Below are 12,450 nucleotides of genomic sequence, written 5' to 3' on the forward strand. Positions count from 1 at the left end.
GTGGTCCCCCTGGAAGGTGGTGCCTCTTCCTCAGGACCAGTCATTATGTCCAGTATATACCTTAAAGTCTTACCTACAAAGAACTCCACAGTTTAAGTCGGGTCCTCTTTTCATCAGGGAGAAAGGTGGTACTCTCTCTTTGAATGCTATAAGACAACAAATTCTGTATTTTATTAAACAAGCTAACCCGGATTCAGTTCCAAAGGTTCATGATATCCGAGCAGTAGCTACCTCCACTAATTATTTTTATAATATGGATTTTGCCGAACTTACCAAGTATACAGGATGGAAATCACCTCTGGTGTTTAAACGCCACTATTTAAAATCACTTGAAGCTCTAAAATTTTCTACAGTGGCTGTGGGAAGTGTCATCTCCCCACCTTAATTATCCTTATCCCTCTCCTTTCCCCCCCGCCCGCCTGCCTCATTTATTTCACTGCCTGCCTTTCTGGATCGATCATGCCTCGCTGCCTTGCTCCTCATACTCGATACTGGTATTACCTGATTATTGCTTGTCTTGTGATTTGGTTTTGATTTGTTGTGGATTTAGATTAAGTCAGAGGTACTGAAGCAGTTTTTATTTTGCTTCATGTACCTCAAAAATTTTTGTCTTTCAATTATGTCTCATTGCTCTTAGGTTTAAGTTTGTAATTACTGGTTATTCTATTGAATTGTAGGGGCCTTTTATTTTCCCCTAATTGTACTATATATGTTAGTGTTTCTACCTTGTTCCTAGGTTAAGTTTACTATTTCATTGTATCCTTTTGATGTGGGGTGTATTATGCCACCAGTATTTACCTATAGTTAAGCCCAATTTTCATTGTTGAGATATTTTTATTAAATCTATTTTTCCATAGCATGTGTTTCTTTCCAATCACCTTTTGTATTCTATTGTAGCTTTACAGTCTTGGCATGATTCTCTTACACTATTTCACCGGGTGACACAGGGCCGAGCTCAGAAAAGGGATTTTGACAAAGGAAAAATCTATTTCTGAGGAGGCCCGTGTCACCCGGGTGACTCCCTGGGTATTTTGAGGTACAGGTTCGCCCCCTACTGGCTCATGCCAAGCCTGGGGTGGTGCTAGTCTGGAATGAGTTCAGATGTTGCTGGAGTCGCCGCGTGGCAGGCTGGGGAGCGTGGGTGCTGGTACGGCCCCTCACTCTTCTCGGGGATCTTGACATAGGGATGTCTATCGAGTGTGGCTCTGTGGTTGTGATTCCTTCACTCACCCTCGGTTATACCGACATCTTCATCGAAGGTGCTCGATCTGGGGGTAGTAACTCCAGCATTCCTGAAAGCTTTTTTCTCTGGTATATTTAGCAATATTTATACCTAGAAATTCGTGTAAGAATGGAATTTCACCGGGTGACACGGGGCCTCCCTCAGAAATAGATTTTTCCTTTGTCAAAATCCCTTAACTGTGAGCATTTACTTTTACTATTACATTCGAATATTCATGTAGAAGACCCAGGTAATTAAATTAATGTCATCTGTTTTAATCAGAAAAAAAAAAGAATAATGTTTCCTCCACATTTGAGTGATACTGTTTGTTATGACATCACTCACCAAGTGGGCGGGAAAACAAACCATTTAACATAAATCAGTAGACTGTCAATTTTACTGAGATGGGCCTTCGCTGTTGGCGTCACAGGAAAACATGATAAGCTTTAATTAAAGTACGTGAAGGGGTTATTTGGGTAAAAGTTGAATAAAAAACTCATATGTAGAATACGATAAACACATGAATGTAGTGCATAGTCAAACCATTACAGTACTACATAAAACTATAAGTACAATCAATTTAATGGCCCATGTGCCCGACGCCCTACCCTCTCTCTCAGTTACTCAAGCATGAATCCCCATTGTCAGTTAACATACTTAATCTGTGAGAGAGATGAGAAATAATGAGCAGGAAGACAAGTACTGCTGGTTTATTGATGAAGCAACCCGCTTATAAAGCAGCATGCGGACGTCTGCGTATACGCAGAGACCGCGGGTACAAAAATTGACAGGTGACCTGAGGTCAAACTATGTCTCTACACAAAACAGACAGGTACATACAGAAACATAATGATTAACAATGACTGGTTAGAGATAAAAATACTCTGTTACATATACATGGTGCAAGGTCAGATGAACAGATAATAAATATACAATTCATAATAATGACAGCAATATTGTGTCTGTCCAACCCTAGGTCACACGTGAAAGTACCGCAGAAAACGGGATGTTCATTACAGAGAACACGTTGAGCAGGGACTTTACAATATAACAAAGAACCTCATAGTGCTTACACTTTTACAACCTATCTTTATGATGTTCTGGATCGGAGAGCCGATCATCTAAGCCCGCTTCCACCTTTTATAGTCGTTCGATTAGGCGTAATTGCAGCTTTCCCGCCAACTGGACATGTTCAGATCGTGCATCAGTGTCACCCAGATGGGACCGAAGCACGTTCGTCCAGTCCATGGGCAACCAGAAAGACGACGTGGTTTTGGCGCCCAGGGGCCCAGCAAGGTGGTGAAATATGCAATTTTTCACAACACCCGTCTCTGTTCCCCTTTTAAGAGGTGCTAAAGAAACGAGCAGGAGAAAGTTACTGCTGATTTATTGAGGACACAGGCGGTTTATATAGCAGCAGACTGACGTCGCGCCGAGGAATACAATGAGAACCAGGGTGACCTGAGGTCAATAACATTTGACAATAAATACAATGAATAAATACACTCTGAGTTGCAAAAATGGACAATAATGAAGAGGACGACATTCTGATACATGAGCAAAAGAAACAAATGCCATAGAAGTTAGTAACGGGTACATAATTACATAGATTAGTTTAAATGATTGGGTAGGGCTGATCCTGCATGACCCGTTATCCTAGAAGCGGCATAGAAAACGGGTCGCCATCATAGAAGACCTGCTTAGCGGGGACTTTACAAATACTCCCCCCCCAAGACATGGGTAACGTCTGATTAATCCACGTATCTGCTGGGGCGTTGAAGAGTGCCACGGCTACGCGAAGTGAGCAGGGGGTTGCACTGTGCGTGGGAGCGGCTGGCTGTGGGTGTAGGCAGATGTTTCCGGGGGCGGCCTTGTGACCTCCTCCTGCGGCGGCCCAGCTGTGGAGACGACTGCTCAGGCGGAGGGTGCGGTGCGGTGACGTCTGTTTCCTCCTCCAGGAGGGCGGGCTTGATGCGGTTGACCGACACCCAGTCGTCTTTTCCATGAAGGGCGAGACAGAAAGCCTGTTGTTCCTCTCCAGCACACGGAAGGGCCCCCTGTAGGGCCTGGTCAGCAGTGGGCAGACGACGTCATCCCTGACGAAGACGGTGGTGGATGACAAGCCGGGAGGTGTGAAGGCGACTGGCCTGTCGGTGTACGTCTGCTTACAGGGGGCGAACTTGCCGAGTATATCGCAAAGCCTCTGGACTGACGGGTTGTGGCAGTCCTCTGTGACCGGTTCGCCTGGGACTACGTTGGCTCTGGGGCCGGTTCTCAACCCAAGGAGGACCCACGGCAGCTGGTATTTCCAATCCTCAGCGGTGCAGCGGGCCATGAGGGACGCTTTCAGGGACCTGTGGAACCTATCCACCAAGCCGTTGGCTGCGGGGTTGTAAGAGGTGGTGGTGTGGTGAGATGTCCCCAGCAGGCGTGCCAGGGCGGACCACAGCGAGGAAGGCAGGGCCCCTGTCGGTGGTTATGTGGTCCAGGACGCCGAACCGGCTGATCCAGCTGGAGAGGAGGGTCTCGGCGCACGCACTGGCGGTGGCTTCCTGCATTGACGACGCTTCAGGCCACCTAGTTGAGAGGTCGACAATCGTCAGGAGATATCTGGCCCCACCTGACGGGAAGAGGGCTGACGACGTCGATGTATATGTGGCCAAACCGCCACCCCGGCTGTGGAAACTCGCCTACTCCGGACTCGGTGTGATGACCTATCTTGCTGGTTTGGCACCGAAGACACTGTCTCGCCCAAGTCCTCGCGTCCTTCCGCATGGCCACCGTCCTGCCAGAGGGGTGGGACAGCCCGTGGATGATGTCGAATACCTGGTGGCAGTGGGAGGCGGGCACCAGGGGGTGAGGCTGACTGGTGCTGACGTTGCAAGGGAGTTTTGGTCCCCCGGGCGCGAGGGTCACGTCCCTCCACTTTAGGGACGTGATGGCGGTGCGGTAGGCTGGAGTCTCCGGGTCGGGGCCCTGTTCCCGGTCGAGGTCCCCATAGTTGATCCCGAGCTGCACCGCGTTGAGCTTGATTCTGGAGAGGGCATCTGCTACAGGATTCTTTCTGCCTGGGAGGTATTTGATTGAGCAAGTGAACTCCGCGATGGCCGCGAGGTGTCACTGCTGCCTAGAAGACCATGCGTCCCCCTGCTTGGTGAAGGTGTGGACCAGCGGCTGATGGTCCATGTAGATTGTGAAGGGCGTACCTTCCAGGAGGAACTTGAAGTGCTGGACCGCCCGGTACACTGTGCAGAGTTCCCTGTTGAAGGTGCTGTAGCGGGCCTCCGTGGGGTTGAACTTCTTGCTGAAGAAGGTGATGGGCTGGGGGGCACCGTCGACGATCTGCTCCAGGACAGCTCCGCAGGCAATGCTACTGGCGTCCGTCGTCAGTTGGAGGGGAGCGCTGGGGTCCTGGTGGGCCAAGGCGGTTGCCTCGGCGAGGGCGGCCTTTGTCAGGGAGAAGGCCTGCTGCTGGCTGGGTCCCCACACTAAGGATTTTGGTTGGCCCTTCAGGATCTCCGTCAGGGGGGCCATGGTGTGTGCGATCCTGGGAATGAACCTCCTGTAGTAATTTAGCATCCCGAGGAACTCCTGGACGGCCTTGACGGAGGTGGGGACGGGGAACCTGGTGACGGCTGTGACCTTTGATGTGAGCGGGCGGACGCCATCCGGGGATATCTCCTGGCCCAGGAAGTCAGCTTTCTGGACACCGAAGGTGCACTTGTCAAATCTGACGACGAGGCCGTTCTCCTGCAGGCGCTGCAGGACCGCCCGGATGTGCCTCTGGTGGTCTTTGTGGGACCTGGAAAATACAGGCAGTCCCTGGTTAACGGCGGGCTCGGTTAACAGCGATTCGGTTTTATGGCGCTTGTCTAGCAACGAAAATCAGCAATTTTCGGCACCGAAAATCGCAGATTTCCGCTTATCGGCGCCGATAATTGGGTATTGGCACCAATGCATACCTAACGGGCGCCGATAACCGAAAATCAGTCCTTTTCTGCGCCGATAACCCCCAAAAATTGCCGAAATTGGTGATTTTCAGTTAGCAGCGATTTTTGGTTATCATCACACCCTCAGAAACGGAACCCGCCAATAACCGGGGACTGCCTGTATAAGGATATCATCCACGTAGCAGACTCAGAACTTCAGGTCACCCAGGATGCTGTCCATCAGCCGCTGGAAAGTCGCCCCCGCGTTCCTCAGGCCGAAGATGGAGAAGGTGAAGACGTAGGACCCGAAGGGCGTGATGACGGTGGTTTTTGGGATATCTTCTGGAGCAACTGGTACCTGAAAGTAAGATTTTAAAAGATGCAGCTTAGAAAATATTTTGGCCCCGTGGAAGGAGGTCGTGAGGTCCTGCATGTTCGGCAGGGGATAATGGTCAGGTTCAGTTGCGAGGTTGAGCTGCCTGTAGTCGTCGCAGGGTCTCCAGTAGCCATCTGGTTTCTGCACATGTGGAGGGGAGAGGCCCAGGGGCTGGAGGCCTGCTTGCATATGCCCATCTGCTCCATCTTGGCGAAGGCGTCCTTGGCCTCCTGAAGGTGCCGAGGGGGAAGCCTCCGGAACTTTGAGTGTGCAGGGGGGCCCTTTGTCTTTATATGATGGTAGATGCCATTTTTTGCTGGGGCCCGGGTACCTGACGGAGCTCAGACTTGAATACGTCGGGGAACTCCTTCAGCAGCTGGGCGTACTGGTAGGGGGCGACGGAGCAGATGGTAGGCACACTGGGTCCCATTGCCAATGGGAGTGACTGGCAGGAGTCGTTGTCGAGGAGACGCTTGCGACCGACGTTGACTGCCAGCCCGAAGTGTGCGAGGAAATCTGCACCCAGGAGCGGGGTCCTTACGTCCGTGACGACGAAGTTCCATGTATACCTCCAGCCAAGGATGGAGATCGACAGGAGCCTGGTGCCGTAGGAGAGGATGGGGGACCCGATGGCGGCTGTCAGGAAGGCAGCCAGGTCCGGTGGGTGCTTGCGGGCCTCCCTGGATGGCGGAAATATTGATCTAATGGCCCCGGTGTCAACCAACATCATCCTGCCGGAGATGGTGTTGCGGACGTAGAAGCCTAATGGTTTTGGGCTCCTGGGTTCCTCTGCTGCCATGGCGGCCTGTTCTGTTGGCCACCGCCTCCCCCATTTTTTGGATGGGCGAATGAGCACAGGGGTTGGCAGTTCCGGGAGTCCTTGCCGTACCGCTGGTGGTAGTAGCAAGGGCCCTGAGGGTTCCTTTTGTGATGATACGGTGGGCACTTTCTGGTGACGGCGCTTATCTCCTCCTCTGTGCCCTCCTCCTGCTGAATGGAACTGATGGGGTGTGTGGGCGCTGATGCCCGCTTCGCTGCCCTTGCGGAGTCAGTCAGCTGCTGCGCTGTTCTAATCAAGTCCTCGAGCGGCATGGTGTAGGGCTCGAGGATCTGAGTCCGGACCTCCGGGAGGAGCTGGCAGAGGAGGATCTCCCTCGACAGGCTGATCTCGGACTGCCTGCCGCTGCTGTCAGTGCCTTGTAGGGTGAGGAGGTCCAGGATCATGCCCCACGACTCCATGACGCTCTGGTTCTGCCGTGGGTTGATGATGAGGGCGCGGGCGGCCCTCTCGGCGACCGGCAGGGAGCAAGTCTCGATGAGGGATGTTTTCAGGTGGCGGTAGGTGAGGGGGCTTGCGGCGGACACCCACGGGATGAGTCTCCTGTAGACCTCCTCTGGCATGGCGTTGATTGCTGCGTCAGCTTGCAGCACCTCGTCTGTGAGTTCCACCAGCCTGAACTGACCCTCGACCCTGTACAGCCATGATGATGGGTTTCCCTGTGTGGAAGGCGGCAGCTTTATGGCGAGGGCGGCTTTTATTTGTCCTGCCGGGCAGGGCAGCGTGCAGGGCACAGGTAGCGGTGTGGAGGACCGTGTGAATCTTGGTGCGGGTGATATGAGCTGGAAGTAAACGTCTGAGTCCGCAAGGTTCGCGGTTAACTGAACGTGGGAGGGAATGTCCATGTCCATGCTCGCTCTAGCCCTCTTAATTGGAGTGGGATACTCGCGTCAATACGCACTTGGGAGCGTGCCGTGTGAGTCCGTTAATGACGCTGGTGATTTGCTGACGAGAGTCGGCACGCCCGAACGCTGGTTACAGTGCCATCATAAGTCTGCTAGGGGCGTGGGTAGTTCCTGGAGCCAAGACTAAGTCACCGTGTGAGTCCGCTAATGGCTACAGGAACCAGTCCGGGGTCACCACTTTAAGAGATACTAAAGAAACGAGCAGGAGAAAGTTACCGCTGATTTATTGAAGACACAGGCGGTTTATATAGCGGCGGACTGATGTCGCGCCAAGGAATACGATGAGAACCAGGGTGACCTGAAGTCAATAACATTTGACAATAAATACAATTAATAAATACACTCTGAGTTGCAAAAATGGACAATAATGAAGAGGACAACATTCTGATACATGAGCAAAAGAAACAAATGCCATAGAAGTTAGTAACAGGTACATAATTACATAGATTAGTTTAAATGATTGGGTATGGCTGATCCTGCGTGACCCGTTATCCTAGGAGCGGCATAGAAAACGGGTCGCCATCATAGAAGACCCGCTTAGTGGGGACTTTACACCCTAAATGTGTTTCTAACCCTCTGCCGCTTCCTCTGAAATATTTACCTTTGTAGTCTTTACATGGTATTTCGTATACTCCTGGTACTGTGGGGTTATTTGATTGTTGTTGTTTTTTGTTAGGTTATTTCTTATCGTGTTGGTAAATTTGAAAACAATTTTGGTATTATCCTGGCTATTATTTATATATGTTATCTATGTTAGGGTTAAAAGGTAAGGTTAAAAATCTATTCGGTGTTCTTCTATTGTTATTACCTTTAGGGCAATAATAAGTCTTCCGGGCACGCGAGAGAGCCTTTTCAGTGAAGTGGGAGGGCTACCTAAGGCTTCTGAAAGTTGCCTTAATGTGATATATTTCGTCATTAATATATTCTGGATCACAAATCTTGAAGGCTAGTAATGTGAAGTTCATTGTTACATTACTTTTGATATTATTATTATGAAAAGAATAAAAATGTATATAACTTTCAGAGTTGGTTGTCTTTCTGTATACTGTGAATTTAAACTTTTGTGTACTCGAATCTCTGAAGATTAATCCAGTTACGAAAAGGCAACTTGGAGTCGGTTTCTACTTCAACGGTAAATTTTATTGATGGTAGGATTCCACTTGCTATTTCTGGTAATTTAGTAAAATTTCTTTCTGTCCCACTGATAACTGCAAAAATGTCATCAACATATCTGACCCACAAGATAGGTGTGGTTTCATCAACATATCTGACCCACAAGATAGGTGTGGTTTCATCAACATATCTGACCCACAAAATAGGTGTGGTTTCTCTATCACATCTGTTGAGAATATCTCTCTCTCTCTCTATGAACTCCATACAAATATTGGCCAAAACTGGGGATAGAGGGGAGCCCATGGCAACCCCTTCTTTTTGCACAAATTCTTGATTATTGAATTGAAACACCATGGAAGATACACATAGTCTTATTAATGCAAAGAATTGGTCAGTGGGTAGGGGAAATTCTATATTACCTTGTTTGTATTCTTCCTGGAGCTCAGAGATGACATAATCTCAGGGAACGTTTGTGAAAAGTGCCGTAACGTCTAAACTTACCGGTAATAATGCCATCAACCCATCCCAAATCTCTGACTCGTTGTATAAATTGTTAAGAATGCTGTAGGTGTGCATTAGAAACATCACAATTATGAGAGCTGATAAAGGAGGAGCCACAGTAGTAATGAATACTAGCACATATCTAAGGAAATCATATTCACTTTTGAACGACACACAACTTATTTCCCATTGCCACTAAAATACAAGAGTTCAATAGAAAAAATAGAAAAATAGCTGGCCCTCTTGATGATACTGACATTAAAGAGTTAGTTCTTTCTTAAATATCGTTGAAGACTCCCAGCATCCCGTATTTTTACGGTGTCCCCAAGGTACACAAAACTGACTGTTCATTAAGAGCCATTATAGCTACATGTGGTTCCCCACAGAGTAACTTGTCGATATGGTTATCCCTAACTTTAAACCAATTCCTGGGAAAGTTCTCTAATGCACACCTACAGCATTTCCTTAAGCTAAATAGTTTAACAACAGTTTTATGGACATAGCATTTATATTGTTTTATTCATCTGAAGTATTGTGGTGGTAATTTACCAAGTAATGTAGTGGTAATTTATCATATGTTGTATATAGAATAATGTTTGTAAGTTTTGTGCATGTATGAAAACACCCTATGTACTGTAGTTTATCATACTATTTTATGTAAGTGATTTAATTCTATTTGATATTTCTTTATGGTAGAGAACTTGAACCCAAAACCCATGTTACTGAAGTCTGAACACTAATTACTAATGACTCTTATAAGTAATCAGAGGTTTACTTATTTCAGTTTACTGGCACTGTATCGCAAAAACTACTACTCTTTAGTAACCCAGTCTAACCTAGCCTATGGGATGTTTGAATTTTGGGGGATCTTGTGTTCCTAACCCCCAAATTTGACAAGATAACTATGATTTTACTGTATATGTATTTAGTATTGTAACAAATAGATTTTTAACTCCCATTACCATCAATAATAGTATGCAAGTTTGATAAGATATGTCAATCAGTTTGACTTACAGAGGTGGACTGAAGGATTTGTTCTTAAATGAGAAGTAAAATATGAAGAGGACAAAGTTGAAGAAGTTGAAGCACTACATGTAATGGGACCAGTGGAAAAGGACGACAATTATAAGATAGAAAGCAAAGCCGTTATAACCCATTTATTTTCAACTTATTTTACTTAGAATTGCCTTCCCCCTGGCCTTCCATTTGACACACCTCTACTCTATGGCAGAGGCAGGGAAGTTAATTATGGCAGCAGAAGAGTAAAGATGCACTTCTTGATAAAGGGCTGCCATTCCCAAAATTTGTGACTTCTTCTTAGTCTACGTGATATGAAATGCATTGTATATCCATACTATACTTGTTTATAGATTCTCATACATTATATGTATGTAGCATGAAGGTACTTGATCCAAGCTTTGGGATGGTGTTCAATGTTTGTAGGGTTAGGAATTGTTGGCTCAACCCTTCCTTCATTTTTACAGTATGTAAATGCTAGTTATATAGTCAGTATCAATAGCACTGTACTAGTATCAAGCCATTAGTAAACTGAAAGGACTAAATGTATGAAACATGAAAATTGCTTTCATGTTTTATTAAAGTCTTCTGAAGCTGATTAGATTAAAAGACATTTTTCTTTTCAGATGTACTGAGTGAGTATTATTATATAAAGTAAATACCTTCCCGTACATTTTACAAGAACTTGGGAACAATTACATGGTGGTTAAGCTGCCAATTTCCTGTCCAGTTTGAGAGTGAGCCTTATGTGGTGCTCTGTAGATTCTTAAAAACTCTTTGTAGTGATCTTCAGCCTTTCTCATTATTGCTTTTTACCTTTCATTTTTCATCATTCCCTATGGTCTCTCCAGCTTGGCTGCCCAATTTCTTTAACATTACCTTGCCCCAATTTTCACCACATGGCAAGTCCTATGAGTCTAGAATAATAGTAGTTGAAGTGAAGTGCAAAATGTTGTAATTGATATGAAAGATTTTGTGATTTTAACTGACTTCAACTCCTCTTTTCCTCCTTTGTAGGTTGGTATTGTGCCAGCTTTGATAAACTTCAATCTCCAAAATGTGTCCCTAGTACACTCAATCAAAGTAGCAAATTGCAAGGCTGTTATTTGTGGAACTGAACTCCAAGCACGTAAGCCTAAAACATTTAAAGCATTTTTAATGGACATATTTGCAGTTGTTTTTGTTCCAATGCAAATGCAAACCCTGATTTCTTATTAACACTATACAGTACTCGGCTAAATACAAGGAAAGTTTACTAGGCAGATTTTGTGTAAGCTGTTGTTAGTATACAAAGGGTTTCTGAGCAAGGTAGACCTACTGTATACTTGGAGGTTTAGTGGAGCTGCTTTGAATGATATAGCTCTCCACTCTCGTCACATTTGCACTGCTGGCCACATATACATCTACTGTATAATTCATTGTAGTTCCATTTTCTTCGTTGTCTTAATCTCAGTTTTTTGAAAGCCATATGTAGAATAATGTAATTGTCAATATCTTTAAAAATTTTTTGTAGTATTGGTGTGTTGAGTGTTGATAAAATTTCTTAAAAGTTATATATTTTGTTCGTAACTAGTATTTTGTTTGCAGTATACTGTATGTGCCACAGTAAGCAGTATTTTTTTTCACATGTTTATCTCATGTGCCTCATGCCTCAAGCTACTTTTCTTATCTTTCCTTTACTCAAAGAAGTATTTATTATTGTGTAAGTTTTTTCTTCTAGTTTTCTATATTTGTTGATAAGGTGTGTTTTCCAAACATATGGATTTATATCTTGATGGTACGGTTTATCAAATATTAGAGGAAGTTGTTCTTTGGAGGGGTGGCAGAGCTTTCGACTGGCACGCTGTTGGCCCAGCGTTCGACTCTCCGAACCGCCAGTGAAGAATTAGAGGAATTTATTTCTGGTGATAGAAATTCATTTCTCGTCATAATGTGGTTCGGATTCCACAATAAGCTGTAGGTCCCGTTGCTGGGTAACCAGTTGGTTCTTAGCCACATAAAAATAAGTCTCATCCTTCGGGCCAGCCCTAGGAGAGCTGTTAACCAGCTCAGTGGCCTGGTTAAACTAAGATATACTTAATATTAGAGGAGATGGTAGCGTGAACATGTTCAGAAGGCTAAGGAAACTCATTTCAAGGATAGCCTTCCCGTGAATGCCATACTTCTCATGAACCTCGTAGTTTTAATGAGATTTTAAAATCTACCAGTTGTATCATGGCAGGTTTTTCTTATGTTTCGAATGATTCAGATGTATTTACGCACCTTGCTAACTTTTCTTGAGTGCATAAGAGTGTAGCCACTCTCATTAGTACAACTACATCAATCGCCAGCCAGTGTTGCTCATTCTCACACCTGGTGACAGAGTAAAGATACTCTCATCCATTTCAGAAGAATTAAATTGAAAATCTACTACAGTGCGCCTTCGATGATGTTCTGTTGTTTCAAATAATGCGGGATTAATTAGCTTTTACATATAATGTTATGCATGTTCCTCCACCAACATACTAAATTTTGAAGTCAATTGTTAGCCCACAAAATCTAAAAACTGA

The 12,450-nt window shown here is 45.8% G+C and overlaps 1 protein-coding gene across 1 annotated transcript in view; it reads left to right on the plus strand.

The window, feature by feature from the left end:
• The window catches only part of LOC136849330 (long-chain fatty acid transport protein 4-like), a 431,083-nt gene that overhangs the window by 110,894 nt on the left and 307,739 nt on the right, over positions 1–12,450 (plus strand). Inside the window, exon 5 of the mRNA XM_067122690.1 lies at positions 10,919–11,030. Within this exon, the coding sequence (XP_066978791.1) occupies positions 10,919–11,030 (112 nt within the window). The remainder of the gene's footprint in view (positions 1–10,918; positions 11,031–12,450) is intronic.

Source organism: Macrobrachium rosenbergii, chromosome 20 (assembly GCF_040412425.1).
Source record: "Macrobrachium rosenbergii isolate ZJJX-2024 chromosome 20, ASM4041242v1, whole genome shotgun sequence".
Taxonomy (NCBI): domain Eukaryota; kingdom Metazoa; phylum Arthropoda; class Malacostraca; order Decapoda; family Palaemonidae; genus Macrobrachium; species Macrobrachium rosenbergii.